General features: G+C 33.8%; 1 protein-coding gene across 5 annotated transcripts in view; it reads left to right on the top strand.

The window, feature by feature from the left end:
- The window catches only part of ABCB7 (ATP binding cassette subfamily B member 7), a 170383-nt gene that overhangs the window by 83996 nt on the left and 63036 nt on the right, over window positions 1-23351 (top strand). For 3 of the 5 annotated variants that reach the window (XM_025987806.2, XM_072744139.1, XM_025987810.2), the window contains 3 exons: window positions 3259-3336; window positions 5478-5564; window positions 14638-14757. In XM_025987806.2, coding sequence (XP_025843591.1) covers window positions 3259-3336; window positions 5478-5564; window positions 14638-14757 — 285 coding nt within the window. The remainder of the gene's footprint in view (window positions 1-3258; window positions 3337-5477; window positions 5565-14637; window positions 14758-23351) is intronic. The other 2 variants (XM_025987807.2, XM_025987809.2) reach the window with 1 other exon arrangement.

Here is a 23351-nt window from a genome sequence, read left to right as displayed (position 1 = left end):
TTTATCTGGTTTTGGAATCAAGGTGATGCTGGCTTCATAATAGGACTTTGGAAGTATTCTGTCCCTTTTTATCTTGCAGAACAGCTTTATTAGAATAGGTTTTATTTCTTCTTTGAACATTTAATAGAATTCTTCTGAGAAGCCATCTGGCCCTGGACTTTTGAGTTTTGGGAGGTTTTTCTTGACTGCTGCAATTTCCTCCCTGGTTATTGGCCTGTTCAGGTTTTCTATTTCTTCCTGTTCCAGTTTTGGTAATTTGTGGTTTTCCAGAAATGCATCCATTTTTTCCAGATTGCCTAATTTGTTAATGTATAACTGCTCATAATACATTATTAAAATAGTTTGTATTTCCTTGGTATTGGTTGTGACCTCTCCTCTTTATTTCATGATTTTATTAATATGAGTCTTTTCTCTCTCTCTCTCTCTCTCTTTTTTTTTAAAACAAGGCTGGTTGGGAGTTTACCTATTTTATTAATTCTTTCAAAACACCAACTCCTGGTTTTGTTGATTTGTTCTACAGTTCTTCTGCTATTTCATCGAGTTCTACTTGAATCTGTGTTATCTCCCTTATGCCTGGTGTAGGTTTTAGTTGCTGTTCTTTCTCCAATTCCTTTGGTGTGAGGTTAGCTTGTTTATTTGAATTTTCTCCCAATTTTTTTGAGAGATGCTTGTATTGCGATGCTTTTCCCTCTTAGGACTGCTTTTCTGTATCCCAAAGATTTTTGAACGGTTGTATCTTGTTTTGCATCAGTTTCCATGAATCTTTTAAATTGTTTTCTAATTTCCTGGTTGACCCATTCATCTTTTAGTAGGATGCTCTTGAACCTCCATTTGTTTGAGTTTCTTCCAAATTTCTTCTTGTGATTGAGTTCTAGCTTCAAAGCATTGTCATCTGCAATTATGCAGGGGACAATCCCAATCGTTTGGTATCAGTTGAGACCTGATTTTTGACCTAGTATGTGGTCTATTCTGGAGAAAGTTCCATGTATACTTTAGAAGAATTTGTATTCAACTGCGTTTGGAAGGAACGGTCTGTAAATATCTGTGAAATCCATCTTGTCCAGTGTATCATTTAAGGCCTTTGTTTCTTTGGTGATGTTGTGCTTAGAAGATCTGTCATTTTCAGAAAGTGCTGTGTTGAAGTTTCCTACTATTAGTGTATTATCATCTAAGTATGTCTTTACTTTGGTTATTGATTGATATATGTGGCAGCTGCCACACTAGAGGCATAAATATTCATGATTGTTTGGTCTGCTTGCTGGATAGACCCTTTAAGTATGATATAGTGTCCTTCTTCATCTGTTACTGCAGTCTATGGGATAAACTTTAATTTATCTAATACGAGGATTGCTACCCCAGCTTTCTTTTGAGGACCATTTGAATGGTAAATGCTTCTCCACCCCTTCATTTTTAGGTTGGAGGTGTCCTTATGTTTAAAATGAGTGTCTTGTAAACAGCAAATAGATGGGGATTGCTTTTTTATCCAGTCCGATACCTTCTGTCTTTCGACGGTGTCATTTAGTCCATTTACGTTCAGACTATTGAACGATATGAGTTTAGTGTCATCGTAATACCTATTCAGTCTCTGTCATTGTGGATTATTTCTTTGGGCTTCCTCTTTGTTTTAGAGTACCTGTTAATATTTCTTGCAGAGCTGGTTTGGTGGTTACAGATTCTTTCAGTTTCTGCCTATCTTGGAAGCTCTTTATCTCTCCATCTCTTCTGAATGACAGCATTGCTGGATACTGTATTCTTGGCTTCATGAAGTTCTTCTCATTTAGTACCTTGAATATATCATGCCAGACCTTTCTGGTCTGCCAGGTCTTTGTGTTGAGGTCTGGTGTTAATCTGATATTTCTCCCCATAGAATTTAAGAATCTCTTGTCTCTCACAGCTTTAAGGATTTTCTCATTATCTTTGGAATTTGCAAGTTTCATTATTAAATGTCGAGGTGTTGTATGGTTTTTACTAATTTTTCGAGTGGACCGGTATATTTCTTGTTTCTGAATGGCTTTTTCCCTCCCCAAATTAGGGAAGTTCTCAGCTATGATTTGTTCAAATATACTTTGTGGCCTTCTCTCTCTCTCTCTCTCTCTCTCTCTCTCCCTCTCTCGGCTTCTTCTGGAATCCCAGTTCTATGTGGATTCTTCCTTCTCAGGCTATCATTTGTTTCCCTAAGCCTTTCCTCATTGTTTCTTAATTGTTTTTCTCTTTTTTCCTCTGCTTCCTTCCTTACCATCAACTTGTCTTCTATGGCACTCACTCTTTCTTCCACCTCATTAACCCTAGGGGTTGGGACATCCAGTTTTGATTGCATCTCATTTAATTGATTTTTAATTTCGGCCTGGTTAGATTTCAATTCTGCCGTTACAAAGTCTGATGTTTTCTTGAGTCACCAATAACTTTATAATTGTGCTTCTGATTTGGCTTTCTGACATCGAAGTGAATTCCATATTCTGTAAGTCTGTGCCAGAGAGTACTGCTTCTGGTTGTTTCTTTTGTGGTGAATTCTTCCTTCTAGTCATTTTGTTCAGTGCAGAGTGAGTGTATTAGTGGGCTGAATCAAAAATATCATCCACAACCTAAGTAAAATGCACCCTTGTTTGAGTCGAAAACTTTTTTCTCTGTAGCATTCCAGTGTTCTCTCTTTAAATATCAGGTCAAATTCGTAGGTGTGCGGGATGATTTGAAAGTTATCTAGGTAAGTTCGTGGGACCAGAGGAGTTGAGGACCCCTACTCTTCTGGTATCTTCCTCCTTCTCCGGAGACTCCATTTAGACTTAAAGACACATGTCCAAAAAAAAAAGACACATGTCCATTGATAGTGAATGTATGGAAAAACATTTATCATGCAAATGAAATGAAGGGAAAGCTGGGATAGTGGTACTTATATGTGACAAAAGACACTTTAAAACAAAGAGTGTAACAAGATACAATGTAGAATAGTATTTAATGATAAAAGGGAAAGATCCAGATTGAGAATATAACAATTATATATGTAGCCAACATAGAAGCATGTAAATATACAAAGTAATTACTAAGTGACATGAAGAAATTGGTAGTAATACTGTAATAGTAATGGTTGAGAACATCAACACTGCTTATATCAGAGATCAACTAGTCAGAAGGTCAAGAAGGAATTAGTAGCTTTCAGTGACATTTTATACTAGAGGTTCCTAACGTATATATCGGAGAATAGAACAAACTTTTAATGTTATTTACTCTGAAAATTTTTCCTCATTCTTTTCTCTTTTTCAGATCCCAGAATCGTTAAGATATACTGCATGGCAGAGACTGGGAAAAGGCAACTCTAGACAGATATTAGATGTTACCAAGGTAAGATTAAGCAGATACTTCTATATATAACTCAGAAAAGTATGCAAGCCCTTTGAACATTTTCAAATTTATACTACATATTTTGTGTCTCTCATTTTTTCAAAATACTTTTCTAAATACTGAAAGATGAATAAGAAATTACGTTCTGGCTACTGGAAATAGTAGTAGATACCTTGATTATTTTTCTACTCCTAAAGAACTCTGAATCACTTGATATCAGTGCCAACTAAAGTACCATTTTCAGAATGCTTTTTTAAATGTAATGGCAGCTTGTTGACACTTATATTTTTCCCTGTAATTTATATCTAATACAGGGAATGGTATAAGCTTTTCAAGTGAGTGAAGTTCCTTTACCTTAGAAGATATTCAGTTGTCAGAGTATGAAGGGACTCTAAGCTTTTTGGAGCCTGATGGTTACTTTACTTGTTGATATGGGTTATTTTACATTGTTAATATAAGTGGAAGACAACTTTATAATTTCTCAGCGCTCTAAAATTATACAGGCAATTCTCCACGATAGAAAAGGTTAGAAAATTAGAATACAGCTTAGCCTTGAGTACTTCCTTTATTATTTCTTTTTGATTAATGATTATTTGCCACTATAAGGTACAATGGTTTGTTCTAATTTATGCAGATGCTGTAAAAGTGAATTACATTTCAATCTTTTGCTTTGTCAAAGACCTCAATATCTTTTGGTATTCATCAGACCCCTTGAAATAATTTGTTGCTTAATCTTTTCAATGGAGAAAAAAAATCTCACAAAAAACACTGTAGCACTAAAATTTATATTTCATGTTTTCCCTTTAAAACTGCTTTAAGATTGTTGATCCAAGAATCAATAACCCATTTATGACAATTATTTTTTTTTCTCAACTAGTATGAATAATAAGGCACTTTTGCTTTTTGTGATTCCATTTTCATAGCTTGGCCCAAAGCTTATACTATTATAATTTGGCATTGATACACATTTGTGTCTGTAAAGATCTTGCCCTTCATTAATTCAGTAATTATTGATTATTATGGCTACTGAAGAAACATTATATGTATTTATTTCATTAAGTATGATTTAATTGAGGAAAAACTTTAAATATTAAGAAGTTTAGATTTTGAACCTAAGCTTTACTGTCTTTCTTAACTATTATATTTTCTCAAATGACCATTATATTTTCTCAAGTATAACTTTTATATTTCTCTAACCTAACAATCTTAAAACCTTTTAAAAAAGTAGAAAGATGTTTCTGTATTTTTTTTTAATTTTTTATTTATGTATTATAGTCACAGAGAGAGAGAGGCAGAGATACAGGCAGAGGGAGAAGCAGGCTCCATGCAAGAGGGAGCCCGATGTGGGATTCGATCCCGGGTCTCCAGGATCGCGCCCTGGGCCAAAGGCAGGCGCCAAACCGCTGCGCCACCCAGGGATCCCATGTTTCTGTATTTTTAAGGCTAGTTGGGAGATTTATAGATAGGTCTATTTTATAAAGTAATCCATTAAGCATTGAAATCTATCTTGTCCATGTGCAAGACACTGTGGTATAGGCCATGGGAGATACAAAGATGAAAGAGAGTGTCTTTAATTTCAAGAAATTTACCGTATAGCAAGAAAGACAAAATATGCATCCATTTTACTATAGTATATGATAGGAAGTATTAAATACATTGATAATATATATACATACATACATCTGTATGAGCAAGAATAAGGAAAAGAATCAGTTATGTAAAATGAACTATATTAAGGTATAAAGCAAAAATGTATGCCTGTGGAATGCAGATAGGATATGAGTTAACTGCATGATATACTTTCCTTGCCAATGATCTAGTAAAATTATATAGTACTATAGTAGCAAATGACAGTAAGAAAGCTTGTATAAAGTCAAATAGAAGTGTAATGTAAGTTTTTAAACATTAATTTCAAAAGCTATTTAGAGAAAGTAATTTATGTATGAGTATTATATTTCAATATTCTTTGTATAAGTGTCTCTGTAAGCTAATTGTGAAGTTGTTTTGCTTTGTCATGCTAAACTGAAAGCTATGCTTATGAATTTGTATGAGGTATATTCACTAGATTAAGCTAAGTCAGAGTTTTAAAGATCCGAAATCCTGTAATAACTGATGGTCAACTTGGTATCATCTTCCACTAGGCTCTTCAGGGCCGGCCACTACCAGAAAAGAGGACATGTTGGCATGGTCATGCAGGAGGAGGACTCCACACAGACCCAAAAGAAGGGGTAAGAGCGAATAACAAATAACTGGAAATTCTTACACATGATTGTATTGCATAGAATACACACACGTATGCACGCATATTCAAGATTATTGTCTTCCAAAATATTTTGATTGACTCATATAACTACAGGTTTCCTATTTTTTTTAAGATTTTATATATTTATTCATGTGAGACACACAGAGGCAGAGACATAGGCAGAAGGAGAAGTAGGCTCCCCGCAGGGAGCCCGATGCAGTTCTTGATCCCAGGACCCTGGGATCACGACCTGAGCCAGAGGCAGATGCTCAACCACTGAGCCACCCAGGCACACAACTACAAGTTTTCTAATGAAAAACCTTATTAATTGACCATGGGTATATGGATGAGATTTTTCTTGGGCTGAAAACAAAATATGTCATGATTTCTAAAAAAGAAAAAGGTTATCAACCTAAACATTGAGTTCTTTATTTAAAATAGCATTGGTTGAGGTTGTTATATAATCCAGCCTCACAAATAAATAGGTAAATTAGAGTTAGCACTTGCAAGCAATTTGTGTGTTTTTTGAGTTTAGCATTTCCCCTTCTATATATATAGTTTATAAAGATCCTAAAATGTTCCATAGCTGCCTGATAAATCCTCCATTTACCTAATACATTTATTTACTTTTCTGTATTCTTTTAAAAAATTTTAATTCCAGTTGGTTAACACAGTATTATATTAGTTTCATATGTACAATAGTATTATATTAGTTTCAGGTGTACACTATAGTTATTCAACGCTTCCATGCATCACCTGGTGCTCATCATGACAAGTGCACTCCTTAATCCCTGTCACCTATTTAACACATTTCTAAATCTTCACCCTCTGGTAACCATCAGTTTGTTATCTGTAATTAAGAGTCTTTTTCTTGTTTTGTCTCTTTCTTATTTTTTTCCCTTTGCTTGTTTGTTTTGTTTCTTAAATTCCATATATGAGTGAAATCATTTGAATATTTGTCTTTCACTAACTGATTTATTTCACTTAGGATTGTACTCTGTAGCTCCACTCATGTCTTTGCAAATGGCAAGATTTCATTTTTACGGCTGATTAATCTTCCATTGTGTGTATATACCACATCTTCTTTATCTGTTCATCAATTGATGGGCACATGGGCTGCTTCCATATCTTGGCTATTGTAAATAATGCTGCTATTAAACATAGGGGTGCATATATCCCTTTTAATTGGTCTTGTATTCTTTGTGTATATACCCAGTTGTGAGATTGCCAGATCATAAAGTAGTCCTATTTTTAACTTTTTGAGGAACCTCCACATTGTTTTCCACAATGGGCTGCACCACTTGCATGTTTTTAACACTACTAATAAAAATTAATAATGCTGCTTAGAAGGTATTTAAGTCATCTGTTTACTCAATCCCTGTAGTAAAAGGGATCATGAAAAAAGAGTGACAGTTTTAGTATTTGGAATCTCTTGTTCTTAAAATAGATAAATTATTTGTTTTATAATAGAATCTTCAGATTTTAAAGAACTTTGATACTATACTCCTGCATTTAAACTTTTTAAAAATGCTTCTTTTGAAGAATCCTCTACTAGTAAATTTAGTTCATTCTGTGCTCATAATAATATGAGTAATAAAGAACTTAAAATGAAAAAAAAAGAACTTAAAATGAGGACTACTTTCCAGACTTTGCTTGACATAATCTTTTTATGCTGGAAATAGATCCTCATTGGATATAGTCAGAAGCTAGTAGTATTAAAAGAGAGATTAGCACTTCCTAGAGCAATCAGAGAGCTTTGGTATAAATCTTGATATAATCAGAAGGAGTGGAGTAGCAACTTGGAATATTAAAAAATTGGAGGCCTGCGGAGATAATTGAATTATGAATCTCCAGGCTTCATAAAATGAGTGGACACAGACCAATGGACAAGAATACTTGGATGATGTGGAGAGGCTGTTTTCTAGCTCTGATTTTACTTGTTATGAAGCAGCCTTATGATCTTTATTTGATTTTTCCAATTGACTTCCCTTTGGGATAGATGATTAACTGATTGGGCAATGTGAGTATCAGTCAGCTTGTTATTTTTTAATTAATTAACTTTTGGGTACAAATAAATCTCATATGTACCATAAGCTATTTTTAGGGCCTTTTCACTGTTAAACTCTTCATTAGTGGTATCAGACCAGCAGAATATGGAAAACAAACCTTAGTGTATAGAGAAAGAAACAATAATAGCAAAGCTTTTTCTGACAATGTAGCATTCATCTCCTATCCATAAACTTACTATATACTTAAATCCCCAATTATTTTGGAAAATATTTCAGTTATTGTCGATTTTTCCCTCAGACATCTGTTCAACTTGCTTGTCTTTTGACTTAGATTTTATTAAACCACTGTTATTTCTAAGAATATTGAGGTAATGGTTGAATCTATTCCTTTAATTGCAGTTAGTTACCTTCAGCATAGATTGAAGAGACCGTACTCTTCTGGACAGTTTCTACTGTCCACTTTGGGCACTTCCAAATTATCTGCTGCTAAATTTGTTCTTAAGAGAGAAAACATTCAATTTATAGTGCACATTTCTACAAAACAAATTGTACCCAAAGTTAGTATTTATTTTATTCTTCCTCACCACAGATTTTGCCCCCAAGTTATTTCTTTATTAACTAGTCCCTTGATCTAGGATTAGAACATTTCTTGCTATTAGAATTCAGAAATGTATTTTTTTAAAGTAGTCTCTACACCCAACATAGGGCTCAAACTCACAACCTCAAGATCAAGAATCACATGCTTTACTGACTGATCCAGCCAGGTGCCCCTCAATTCAGGAAAGTCTTTAAAACCAGAATTTTTAGATAAATTCCAAATCAGTTAAAGAAAAGGTGATTCTCTTACCTTTATCAAGTGATCATTTTCTTTTTTCTTACTTTTATTTTCTTATCAAAGCTGAGTGGACTGCACAGCCTTGGAAGCAATGGACTCTTGGATGGAAAAAATTGTCCTTGCTTCAGTGCTTAACAACCTTTTCTGCTGAAAGATACGAGGTTATTGACTTGAGAAGCAAAACATGTATTTAACTTATTAAAATGCGGTTCTCTGTAATATATTAAAATTCTACTAAGTGAGCTGCTCCAGTTGTGTTTTCATTTTTTATTGTCCTTTTTGTGCCCTATCCATATAGTTATTAGCTATAGGTATACTTATAGCACCTATAGCTATGAGAGACTACATCTCTCCCTCCGGTCACACTGTTGACTTCAGTATTGCTGCATATAAGCAGTGCAGTTTGTGACTTTCCAGTTTTACTCTATTGGATCAGATGCTTCCAATTTCATTTATGCATTTGTTTTTGGCCTACTGTGCTATGATTGTGCTGTTTCAGCTCCCTGTATACAAATAGATATTCCTTTCATTATTTCTTTTTACCTTCTCAGCCTCACAAGGCTTATGAAAGTATATATTAATACCAAATAAGTAAGTAAATAAAAATTTGTCAGAAGTTATGATGACTTAATAAATCATATAATAGGTATACCTCCTGAATATAATATTAATAACAATTTGTCCTCGTGTTTAAGAATAATTAATTAACTGAATAAATACATATATTTTTTAAAAGATTTTATTTATTTTTTCATGTGAGACATACAGAGAGAAGCAGAGACACAGGCAGAGGGAGAAACAGGCTCCCTGTGGGGAGCCCAATGCGGGACTTGATCCCGGGATTCCGGGATCATGACCTGAGCCAAAGGCAGACACCCAACTGCTGAGCTACCCAGGTGTCCCTGAATAAATACTTATTTTTTACATTATTTCTGGTATTAGGTATCTTTTTGTGGCACCTGCTTTTTTTCTGCTGGCCCACCTTATTTTTAGTCACTTTCATCTCCTCTTTGACAGCTCTCTGATGTTCCCAGGTCTTTTTTTCCAAACTCATTTCTAGGAAAAAAAATACAGTTTGTTACCATACAGAGATCATAGTGAGCCTTTTGAATTCTTTCTTGTATTACTTTGTGTTTTCTTTCTGAATCCATTTGATTTCCTTTCTTATGGCAAGCTAATTCCAGTATATATTTGAGGCTTTTGTAAAAATTTATTCCTCATACTAACATACTACTAGTTTTAATGGGGCTTAAAATGTTAGTTCCACATTTTAAATTTGAAGCTATTTAGTTATAGCAAGAAGGCCCCATTGTATTTATTGTTAGTAAGGAGGAAAGTAGATTTACTCCAACTTTTGTAGGCCTTTTAATATTTCTATAGCATTCAAATTTAGAGAGCTTTTGTTATTATGATATGTCATTACGGTTATATTTTTAAAATAACTTTTAAATACTACTTATTGTGAAAATGATAAACAGTATAATGAAAGAATTTCATATTTTCTGTTTACATGTAAGTGAGGCTTAAATAAAAATTATTATATCAACCATTGGTTACTTCAGCAATTTTGACTCCTGAGAAAGAACTTCTTTCCTTAGATTATTGGTTTTTTTCCTATACTGTAATTATTCCTTACACAGTATGTTTTCAAATAAGCCAATTTCTTACCATTTTCCTTGACCATTTCCTATATTTCCTCTCCTTTCTTTAAGAATGTCATCTTAAAGATGCAGCCATTCATCTTAAAGAAAGGAGGGGAAATATAGGAAATACAGGGGTGTGTATGCTATTTGTATTGCTTAGTCTGAAATGTAAAGGTAAGTTGATATGAAAATGATTTTGAATTCAGTCACAGGCTTGTGGCTTTAGATAACACTTGTCTTTCAGGATTACCATTGTGTGTCTAATGTATAAATTACGAGTATCCATAGAATGCTGATTGTGGTGATTTTGAGAGGTGGTATATGGTCTTTCAGAATCTGTGTTGAGAACTCCAGTGTTACTTTACTCTTGTGCAGCAGGAATGAATTGATTTAAACTTATTTAAAAGTGTGCCTCATGGGACACCTGGGTGGCTCAGTGGTTGAGCGTCTGCCTTCGGCTCAGGGAGTGATCCCGGGATCTGGGATCGAATCCCACATCAGGCTCCTTGTGGGGAGCCTGCTTCTCTCTCTGTCTCTCTCTCTCTCTCTGTATCTTATGAATAAATAAATAAAATCTTAAAAATAAAACAAACCCCCCCAAAATATTGTTATTTAAAAATAAATAAAAATAAAAGCATGCCTCAGCCTCTGATATGCCTTTTTTTTATTTGGCCTCCAGTTATAAAAAAGACATTTTTCAAACTTTATAGTGTATCTAAAGTATAAGTGAAGTCATATACTTTATAGCTGAATGGACTCATAATGCATGATTACACAACTTCAGAACCCATTTTGTTAAATGGTGACATTTTATGCACTATTAAGCCAACTAGAATAATTTTCTTGCTCTTAGCCACAACTTCTCTGTGTCCTTATTGAAAACTTTTGGGGTGTGTCATAGAAGGTTTTGACAGGAGAGAGTGTTGAGAAAGATATGCAGAAACAGGGCCTTTTTGTCATTATTACATCAAGAGAAATAACACAGATAAAACTTGTGAAATGGGAAAGTGGTTGAAATGCCTCAATTTGTGTTATAATGCATTAAATTATATTTATTTAGTAATAGTTTGATTGAAAAAAGTGAAGTTTAAAATTACAGCCTTATTCCCATTTTTAAAAATACCTTACTAGTTATGAGAGTATATATGAGTATATGTGTATATAAACTAAAACATTAAGAACTGTACTTTCAAAAAGAAAAAAAGGACTGTACTTTCAGCATTTCATGTTTTTGCAACCTTATATCTTTAAAGCAGCCAGGAACATAGTCCTGTATTTAGTACAATATTAACAGTTTTCTTTCTGTTGCTGTTTACTTAATGAACTGAGACTTAAACTACAAAAATGGTTTTGTGAGCTTTGGAGACAATAAGCATAATATAAAAGTACCCTGTATAACACGATGTGTTATCCTGAATTTCTTATATGTTGATACTTTTCCTCCATTCCTTGCTGTGTAAATCTACTTGAAATTTGAACTTTCCTCCTTCAAAATAAACTAAATTTTTTCTTATATATGAACTACATACAGAAAATACAAGGAAGCAAAATGAATATAAAAATTATCAGTGTTTCCATTTACTTGCAGCTACTTATTTTAACTTTTTTGGTGGTATTGCTTTCAGACCCATTTGTTTACATTTGTAAACTCATGTACACATCACTTTTTTAATGTGAAAAAATAAGTTTTGTACTCTGCTTTTTTCACTCACGTTTCTCTGTGTTACTACATGTATTTCTGAATGGCTGCACTTTGTTGTATACATTCACTATGACTTGTTTACACAGTTCTCCATTATTGATTTTTCAGGCTGTTTCCAAAGTTTTCCTATTAAAACAGCATGAGAATAAATGTCCTTATAGTTAAGATTTTCATTCCTTTACTCAGTAGATACTTGTTGAATACCACTTGCATGTCAGCCACTGTGTTTGGTATTGGGTAACAACAGTGAGCACAAAACACAAAGTTACTACTCACATAGAATTAAATTCTAACAGGAGAGCAGATGTTAATCAAATAATCACATTTCTGTATATGCAGTTTATAGCTGAAATGGATGCTTCAGAAGGAAGAATACTCTTCTGTGAAAGAATACAGCCAAGGATCCTGACTGGGGTTAGGGAAAACCTCATTGAAAAAGTTCTGCTTGAGCTGGCAGTTAACTAATTAGAAGAGGTTGGACAGTGGGTTGGTGTTGCACAGAAGATTATTCCACACAGAATGAGGAGTTATGCAAACGCCCTGTAGCAGGGGGACTATAGCATATTTGAGCAACTAAAAGAAAAGAAAGCCAATATGGAGTGAACCCTGAAAATAGTGGTGTAAGATATCGCTAGAGATATAGTCTGGGGCCAAGCCAAACAGAGCCTCACAAGCAGTGTTACAGACTTTGATATTTCAGAGTGGTAGAATGCAACTGAAGGGTTTTAAACTGTGAGTAATATCTGATTGCAGGGTGTACTTATTGAACAAGGAGCAGGGTAGATGCAGAGAAATCATTTAGGAGGATGTTGCAAGTAGCCTACGTGAGAGATTATGATAGTTTGGATTAGGTTGGTAGTGAAAATGTGGAAGTAGGTTCAAGAAATTTTTATGAAGTAAAATTGATTTAATTTGGCACATAGTCTTAAGTATTTTTTAAAGCATAAGTGTTCAGAAATGGAATTCTTGACACAAAGGGCAAATTGTTTTAAAGCTGATGCAGATACCAAAATGCTTCCTGGATAGATTGTTTCAGTTTACTCTCCCATTAACAGTATGTTAGAGTGCCTGTTTCAATACTTCATCAGCAATGAGCATTAAGTTTTTTGGGTTTTTGAAATATCTATTCCAGAAATTGAGTAGATACTTCAATTTCTAAAATAGAGATTAATTTGCCAACTACAATAACATGATAGTTTTGGACTATATATGTATTGATCTTATTTTGGCTTTACAAAGTGTGATTTTGATTCTTAATATTCTGCCTCTAAAAACAAACTAAAAGATTTCATGGGATTGTTGCTTCAGGAACTTGAGAGAAAGAAAAATGTAAGATGATTTAGGTCAGATTAAACATCACTAGAAAAATGTGTTCTTATTGAAATTTGTAATAATTCAGCCTCTGTTCTTTCTAATTAATACCAAGACTCCTACTTTCCTAAACATAGCATTACAACTCTATCATAAGTTTTGACTGAGGGCTCCAAACTATTTTAATTAAACATATTGATAAAGAGCCCAAGAGTATATAAAGATTTTGGCCACAAAGGTGGAAATACTAAAATATTTATTAAATTTTGTATAATGTATTGATAGCTTAATAGATGAGAAATTACTGTATAGTACGTGTTCTCTTTCCTCCACTGAATAGCTTTTTGGCAATATGAGGATGGCTATAGCTGGAAGTAAAAAATTAAGGGATGTAAGTAGCTTTTTAAAAACAATTTATATAGTTTCTTTTTTTCCAGGATAGTTTGAGCTTGAAAGATACTGACCTTAGATTCAGAATAAAAGTTATGTTTGCAAATATCTTCTCCCATTCATTAGGTTGCTGGTTTTTTTTTTTTAATGGTTTCCTTCACCGTGCAAAAGCTTTCTATTTTCTTGTAGTCCCAATAGTTTAATTTTGCTTTTGTTTCCCCTGCCAGAAGAGACAGGAAAACGTTTCTGCAACTGGTGCCAAAGAAATTACTGTTACTGTTTTCTGCTATTAATTTTATGGTTTCAGTTCTCACATTTAGGTCTTTCATCAATTTTGAGTTTCTTTTTATGTATAGTGTAAGAAAGTGGTCCAGTTTTATTCTTTTGCATGTAGCTGTCTGGTTTTTCCAGCACCATTTGTTGAAGAGACGTCTTTTTCCCTTTGTATATTCTTGCTTCTTTTGTCATAATTTACCATGAAAGTGCGGGTTTATTTCTGGATTCTCTATTCTGTTCCATTGATCCTTGTGTCTTTTTTTGTGCCAGTACCATATTATTTTAATTACTACAGCTTTGTAGTATATCTTGAAATCTGGGATTATGATACCTCCAGTTTGGGTTTTTTTTTTTAGTTTTTATTTTAATTCCAATTAGTTAACATACAGTGTAATACTAGTTTCAAGTGTGTGTGTGTGTGTGTGTGTGTGTGTGTGTGTGTGTGTGTGTGTGTATTATATATACCACTTCTTATTTATTCATTAATCAATGGGCAGTTGGGCTGCTTCCATAAATTTAGCTATTGTAAATAATGTTGCTGTAACCATAGAGGTGCATGTTTCCCTTTGAATTAGTGCTTTTGTGTTCTTTGGGCAAATATCCAGTAGTGTGATTGCTGGATCATAGGATCGTTCTTCCTTTTCAAGATTGCTTTAGCTATTCAGGGTCTTTTGAGATTCCATACAAAATTTCATATTATGTGTTCTAGTTCTGTGAAAAATGTTGTTGGTGTTTTAATAGAGATTGCATTAACACTATGTTAATTACACTTGAATAAAAAAGTTATGTTTGTAATGTTTGCATATTTCTCAAACGTACATAATTCTACGTTATTGGAATGCAGTTATTGAAATGACATGTTACTTACTGCTTTGTTTTCTCTCTTTGAACAGTTAAAAGATGTTGATACTCGGAAAATCATAAAAGCAATGCTTTCTTATGTGTGGCCCAAAGACAGGCCAGATCTACGAGCTAGGGTTGCCATTTCCCTGGGATTTTTGGGTGGTGCAAAGGTAAGAATAGGAGAAATTATACATTGTTTGTTTCTGTAACTAAGAAATAGTATGGCATTTTCTAATAATAAACTTAAGCTGATATAAGCTACTTTGGGAAAGCAATTGTTAACTTTTAGGACCCTTGTTTACATAACTATTTTATGCAGTCAGAAATTATATGGTAATGCCCAGTTGATCTGTGGTTCACATTTAATGGCCTCAACTTAATGGAATTCATGTTAAGATACAGGCTCATTGGTTGTAACAAAGCATTAAGGAACTTTATAAAAGAAACTCCTTAGAGCCCTGTTGACTCTTACTTAATACATATTTCTTGTAAGCTTGGTTCTCTGTTCCCAGTAAATTGAAAAGACGACGAAGAGGCATTTAGGTACACTGATAGCCATAAGTGGTAAACAACAATGTAAAAGGAAAAAAAAAAAACCAGGAAAACTTAAAAAAAAAAAACATAAAAGCTGGGCATTTCTGTAAACTCAGTTAGGGGCCTTCTATATCTTAGCTGCCTCATCTGTTTATCTCTGTACTGTGTGTAGCACATTTTAATAAGGCAGTTATAATAACTCAACCTTCAAGGGAAAAAACCTTATTTTCAATTTATTCAGATTTTAAAGTTAGTGAAGATATGTCTTTAGGTACAATATGTAGTCATGGTACATGTGTAGTCTTTGGAGTTAGAATTCCTGGACACTGGCACTTAATAATGTAATGTTGGGCAATTGCTTAGTCTTCATGCTCAGTTTCCCAATTCATAAAATAAGGTAAAACACTGTTTTTATAAGGATTAAATAAATTAACATACAAAAGACTTGAAACAGTGTTTGGCACATAGTGAAACATGTGTTAAAATAAATTAATTTCATTTCCATCAAAAATATGATAAAAATGTCTGCTTTAGCAGACATTATATTTTTATTTAAATTATTTTTAAATATAAATGAGGTTTGGCTATATAACTCTTAGGTGTAAGAGTTAATATATTGTTTTAGAACCCAGATCCTATCACTTATTTCTTCTCTGTGTCATGTATGTCCCCTTTTATTTACTTATTCTTTTCCCTACCCTAAAAATATGTATTGAGAACTTGCCATATAAAGGACTGTTCTTGGCCCTGTAGGGTATTCAAACATTAATAAGGGACACTTCTTCTCTCAAATCATACAGGATAAGACAAATTATATTTTATTGCTATAATGCAAAGTAGGTCATAATGATTTAAAAGAAGTATCATTCACATGTTGGGGGATTTCAAAGGAAAGAACCACCAAGATGGGGAGTCTGGAAAGGTTTCACAGAGGAGGTGATGTCCGAGATAAGTCTTGGATTGAGGTAGGATTGTTAGAGGTATAGGAGTAACATGAGCAGGATGACAGAGGACAGATAGTGTGTGTGGAGTAGTGAATACTCCATCTTTTCTCCAGTGAGGGGATGTTTCAGAGAAACTAAAAGTAATCTTGGAAAGAAAGATGGAGCTCCTAATGTGAAATACATTAACTGTGAAAAAAATTTAATTATGTTGGAAGTAGGAACATATATTTTGAGCAGAAGAGTAATAAGGTTAGAGTTGTACTTTAGAAAATTAATCTGACCCTGTTGTATAAAATGGATTAGGGTGGTAAGACAACTAAAGTAGGGATACCATTGATTTTCATTTCATGTATTCATTTAGCAAACATTTACTGACCAGTTATGAGGCTAATGTAATAGTCTAGATGAGAAATAGGGTCCACTTTATACTGGAGTAGTGGTAGAAATGGTAATATGGAGAGAAAAGATTCCAGAGATATTGTGAGATATGGGAAATATAATCAACAATATTTAGCAATGGATCAGATATTAGAAGTGAAAGAAATAGGATTCAAAATTGATGCTAAGGATAAGAGAAGAAAAATGCTTTTAACAGAAGTAGATAGGAAGGTCTTACTTGGGAAGATGAAAATTTTGATTTGGGGCAAGTAAGTTTGAAATGCTAATGCAACCTTGAGACAGATATTTAGCTGATAAGACAAAATTGCAAGGCAAGTTTAGGAAGGAGCCCCAGGCTAGAAAGTTTAAGAGGTAATAATTGAAACAATGTAGATTAGTTCACCAAGGAATAGAGTAGAAATAGAAGATGACTATAGACAGAACCCATGATAACTGTGTTCCTGTAGGGTAATAAACAGGAAAGGAGTGATTGGAGAGTAAAACTAGAATAATTCAGTCCGACCATTCATTGTCTTTTGTTCTTTCTCATCTATGGCTTCTGTTGAGTACTGTACTCCCCCAATGAACGGGAACCCTGCCCTTGGAGAAGACTAAATTTAGATACTAAACAACAGACCAAGAATCCATACTTTATTCTGTTTGTTTAAACTGGACAGAGAGGATAATATTACAAATCTAATTTTGGTAGCTAATGTTGAAATTCTTTTAACTCCTATTTCTAGCACACTACTGGTTGCTGAATCATCTTTTACCTACAAATTACATAAGGATAAAGGTTATTCTGAGCTCTTATGCAAGGCCGAATTACCAAATTGGCCTTTATTAGCTGAATGAAAGTAACTTTGCTAACAAGTTAAAGGTAGATTGTTTTCTGGACTGACTTATGAATTGAAGAGAACAGGTTAGAACATGACTAATTAGGTTAGTCAGAGGGAGGTATGTTAAATAATGACATTTGTATTAGATTTTATTTTTAGAATGTATTTCAGTTTTTCAAAATATAGATTTCTGTAGCTTGGTGACAGGTCAATGTCAAGATATAAAAACTAGGTCAAGGTAAGTTTCTTAAGGACTGAAATATTTTTAGAAGGCTAATATTTGAATCTTCTCTCAATAAATAGTGAGAAACCTGAGCACCCAGATAATGGATAGTGCTGTACTAACCTTATATAAACTAATTATAAGTAAACAAATAAATATAGAAAAATCAGTCCTCAAAAAGTATGTTTGATTCCTTTTGAGTCAGGAAAAGAAATAAATTTCCCTGATGTTATAATGATTACATGCTTGTACTTTTAGAACATAGAGAAAAACAGTTAACTTTTCACTAGATAGGAACTAGAGTATAGAATAACCTTAGGAATATGTAGTAGTAGCATTTAACCATTCCTAATGTCATTTTTCTAGCTTCTCTACTGTCCTCAGTTTAAAAGTGATTACTCTCCCAATCTTTAAAACCTGGTCATTGTTTAATTTTGGTAGTATTGTGGATATGATTTATACTTGATATGCAAAGATGGATTGTTATCCCTTTAATTCCTTGGCTTCCTATTTTTTTAAACCTGATTACATGCTTTGACATATAACCACTTTGGACTATTCTATTCCCCTTTATGTTCTGATCTTCCCTACCTCTTCCACATATTTGTGGGAATCTTAGGGCCAGGCTCAGGAATCTTCTCAGCTATAAATGAATGCCACGCAGCCATCTGAGCATCATGTGGTGGTTTCATAGCAAGGCCAGAGCACCCATGGAGGAGAAGAAGGACAGAAAGAGAAATGTCAAGTCTGAAGAAGAAAAATAGAAGAGGATTTCATGCTTAACCTATGGGGCCACAGCATACCATCTGCTTACTGATTTGTCTATTCATACTCTTTTCATTCTGAAGGTCTTAAGGCTATCATTGTCTCTAGCAAAGATTTTTAAGATAAACTATTATGTAAAGATGCCTTGCAGCCCAGAGAAGGCCAAGAAGTATTGATTGGTATTTCTTCAGAGTTGCAGAAATTCTATTTTTAATACGTTGGAGTCCCATATGAGATCTATTTTAGGGGTTCTGCTGCCAAGAGAGACCGAGATAGAGACAGGCAGAGAGATAGAACACTATTTGCCTTCATTCCTTAAATCCCTACAGATCATATGCAGTGCCTTTTTTCTTTTTTTTACCATCCACACATACATCCTAGGAGTATCATATTATCATTAATCTGGGAATTTTGAGATCCAAGGATTTTTTTTTAATTTAACCCATTAGTATATCATGTACAGCTGTGCCAGAATTTAAGGAAAATATAAAACACATTTACTACAATCCTCTGTTTTCATAAAATAAGTGTTTATTTTAATGTTATAAAAAATTTTACTCATATTCTCTAACCAGCACCATCTTTGGAACCACGTAGTTGACAGAGAACTTGGGAGCACAGAACATTAAAGTATCATGTATAAAAGATATCTCAAGAATGTTAGAAATGAAAATGAGCTTTATTTAAAATTATGAAATAATTTTTAAGGGAGAGGATATTTCATCAAAATTTAATTAATATCCTTTTTTTTTGAAGAATGCATCTATTATATCAAAGTAAGGAATAATATATGTCTCAGTCTGTTTACCTGCTATAAAAAACACCATAATCTAGGTGGTTCATAGATGGCTCTTTTCATTGTAACCTACATGATATAAGAGGTAGGAAGGGTCTTTGGGGACCTTTTTATAAGGACACTAATCTCATAAAGCCCTGATCACCTCTTAAAGGCCCCACTTTTAATATCATCACCCTAGGGGGTTAGGATTCAATATGTGAATTTGGCAGGGAGACGCATTCAAATCATAGCAGTATGTATTAAACAACATTTGTTGAGTGACTATTAGGTACAAGATACTGTGCTAGGCAGCTGGGAATACAAAAATGAATAAAATGTGGGCCTTACCCTCCCTCCCTCCTGGAGTTGTAGTGTAGTGAAGGAGAAAAATACACAAATAATGATAAAATATATATACAATAATAAAAATATCCAAAGGGAGTCACAAATGAAGATATATGGAATTCCAGCAATTAGGCATTTATGGAAAGCTTCATGGAAGAGCTAGAGTTTTCCAGTAACTACTGTCTTGACATTTGTAACTTCAAAAGATTCATGCACGTTTTGCTTAACTTCGATTCTTTAAAAATTTTCTGAAAAATACTCTTTAAAATGAAACAATGCTACCTAAAACCTTTAAATAGGAGGCATGATTTATATCCTGGAATAATTTTTTAATTAAAAGGCTATAGGGATCCCTGGGTGGCGCAGCAGTTTGGCGCCTGCCTTTGGCCCAGGGCGCGATCCTGGAGATCCGGGATCGAATCCCATGTCGGGCTCCCGGTGCATGGAGCCTGCTTCTCCCTCTGACTGTGTCTCTCTCTGCCTCTCTCTCTCTCTGTGTGACTATGATAAATAAATAAAAATTAAAAAAAAATTAAAAGACTATATTTTATAGAAGTTTTAGGCTTATCGAAAAATTGAGCAGTAAATGCAGAGAATTCCTGCATATCCCCCCCAAACCCCACTCAATTTCTTCTATTACTAACATCTTGCATTAATGTGGTACAGTTGTTACAATCAATGAAGCAATTATTTAAAAATACAGTATTCTTATTAGCTAACTTCATAGTTTACATTAGGATTCACACTTTGTGTTATGTACTTATATGGGTTTGGGGAAGTGCATAGTGTCCTGTGTTCACCATTAAAGTATCACAGAAGAGTTTGCCCTAAAAATCCAGTGTGTTCCACTTACTCATCTCTCCATCCTCCCAAATCCCTGACAACCATTGATCATTTTACTATCTCTTGTTTTGCCTTTTTCCATATCATATAGTTGGAATCATACAGTGTGTAGCTCTTACAGACTGGCTTCTTTCACGTAATTATATACATTTCATTTATGTCTTTCTTATGACTTGATAGTTCATTTCTTTTTATTGCTGAAAAATATTCCATTGTATGGATATACCATATAGTGTGTTTATCCATTCACCATTTGAAAGACATTTTTCATTGCTTCCAGATTTTGGTAAAAAGTAAAGCTGCAATAAACATTTGTGTGCAAGATTTCATGTGACATAAGTTTTCAACTCCTTTGGGTAATTACTAAAAAATGCAATTACTAGATTATATGTTAAGACTATGTTTAGTATGTGAGAAACTGCCAAACTGTCTTCCAAGGTGGCTGTCCCAATCTGTATTCCCACCAGCAGTGAGAGACTTTCTCTTGCTCCACATCCTTGTCAGTATTTGGTGTTGTCAGTGTTCTGGATTTTAGTCTTTTTAATAGATGTATAATGCTATCTCATTTTTTTCTAATTTGATATTGCCTAATGACATGATATTGTGCATGTTTTCATATGCTTACTGATCATCTGTATATCTTCCTTGGTGAGATATTATTAAGTCTTTTGCCCATTTTTAAATTGGATTGTTCATTTTCTTATTGCTGAGTTTTAAGAGATTTTTGTATATTTTGGATACAAGTCCTTTATCAGATTTTTTGCAAATATTTTCACTCAGTATGTGGCTTATATATTACTTCTTTTAACAGTGTCTTTCAGAGAACAAAAATTTTAAATTTTAATGTAGTCCAACTTAACAGTGTTTCATGGATTGTGCCTTTAGTGTTACATCTAATGTCATTACCAAACCAAAAGTCACTAGATTTTATGTTATCTTCCTCAAGTTTTATAGCTTTGTGCTTTACATTTAGGAATACAATCCATTTGGAGTTAATTTTTGTGAAAAGTCAGTGTCTGGATTTTCTTCTTTTTATTTGCACATTCAGATATTCTAGCACAATTTTTTGAAAAGAATATTTTACCCCCAGTGGGTTGCCTCTACTCCTTTGTCAAACATCAGTTGAATATATTTATGTATATTTGTCTATTCCTGGACTCTCTGTTCTATTCTGTTGATCTATTTATCTGTTCTTCTGCCAGTGCCACACTGTCTTGATTATTGTAGCTTAATGGTAAGTCTTGAATTCAAGTAGTGTCAGCCCTCTGACATTGTTTTTTTTTTTTTTTCCAATGTCGTGTTGGATATTCTGGGTCTTTTATTTTTCTCTATAAAGTATAGAATCATTTTGTCCATATCTACCAAATTACTTGCTGGGATTTTGATTGGGACTGCATTGAATATATCAAGTTTAGGAACAGCTGACATCTCGATAATATGGAGTCATTCTATGCATGAACTGTTGTGCCCAAGATTGCGAATCCGAGAAACCACCAAGGAGCCTACACCAATGCAAACACACGAGGGTTTATTTACAAGCTCGAGCTTGGGTCCAAATATACCCGACACAGCGGAGCAGGGACTTGGACCCAGAGGTGGGTTTCAGCTGAGTTTTATGGGCTGGTCTAGGGGACCTCCAGAAGGGGTGGAGGAATTTCTCAAGTTCTGTTTACATTCTGATATGGGGCTTTCAAGGGCATTGAGCTCTGTTCTCATTCTAATATAGGGCTTTCTAGGGCTTTAAGCTGTAAGCTGTTTATTTTTCCTGTAACTGAAGTAATGTAAATTTCAGCTCTTATTCACAGGGGCCTGGGATGGCTGTACTTGTGCTAATGCTGAACTTAAAGTGGGATAGCCTTAGTTTTTCTCGGCCTCCACATGAACATGAAATCCATTCATTTCTTTTTTGATTTCCTTCATCAGAGAATTGTAGTTTTCCTTATACAGATTTTGAACATGTTTTGTTACATTTATAACTAATTATATCATTTTGGGTACTAATTTAAGTGATTTTTTTAATTTCAAATCTTGTATTATTCATTGGAGATATATAGGAAAGCAATTTAGGTTTGTATATTAACCATATATCCTGCAACCTTGCTAGAGTTGCTTATTAGTTTCAGGAGGGGTTTTTTTGTTGTTTTTGTCAATTCTTTTGGATTTTCTACATAGATAATCATATCATCTGCAAAAATGGTTTTATTTCTTCTTTCCTAATATGTATGCCTTTTATTTCCTTTTCTTATTACATTAGCTAGGACTTCCAGTACCATGTTGAACAAGAGTGATAAGAGAGGGCATCTTTGCTTTGTTCCCAAACTTAGGGGTAAAGCATCTAGTTTCTCATCATTAAGTATGTTGTTAGTGATAGGGTTTTTTATAGGTGTCCTTAATCAAACTGAAGAAGTTTCTTTCTATTCCCAGTTTGCTGAAAGTTTTTCTCATGAATAGGTGTTGGATTTTGTCCAATGCTTTTCTTTTTGCCTTGATTGATATCATATGATATTTTTTCTTTTTAGGATTTTGATGTAATGAATTACATTAATTGATTTTCCAATATTGAACAAGATATGAATTCCACTTGGTCATATTGTATAATTATTTTTACACATTATTGGATTTGATTTGCTAATATTTTGGTGAGAATAATTTTTTTAATCTATGATCACAAGAGATAGTGGTCCAGTTTTCCTTTCTTGTAATGTCTGCCTGGTTTTGGTGTTAAGGTGGTGCTGGTTTCCTAGAATGAGTTCAGAAATTTTCCCTCTATCTCTGTTTTTTGGAAGAGATGGTATTTACAAATAGTCTGAGTATGTTGTCTACTTTGCTTTTCTACTTGTTTTGCCCTGCTAATCATATCTCTTTTTAGTGCTCTTGTCCTTATGTTCTTTCTCTCCTTCTGATCCTTTTGAGACTGGAGAGGCAAACAAACAAAATTCTCTTTTACCTTCATATATATGGGTCCCTCTTGGCAGCACTAGTTACAGAGTTCTTAATTATCAGAAGCTGCAGTAAATGATATTAATTATTGAGGAATTTAGGTATAAAAAGGTCTGGAAGAAATGGGTTCCTCAGATGACATAGATCATGACCAAGAAGGAAAAAGTTACTTTAA

Source organism: Vulpes vulpes, chromosome X, assembly GCF_048418805.1.
Source record: "Vulpes vulpes isolate BD-2025 chromosome X, VulVul3, whole genome shotgun sequence".
NCBI lineage: Eukaryota > Metazoa > Chordata > Mammalia > Carnivora > Canidae > Vulpes > Vulpes vulpes.
Note: the sequence above shows the minus strand (reverse complement) of the source record. Positions and strands in the feature narration are given on the sequence as shown.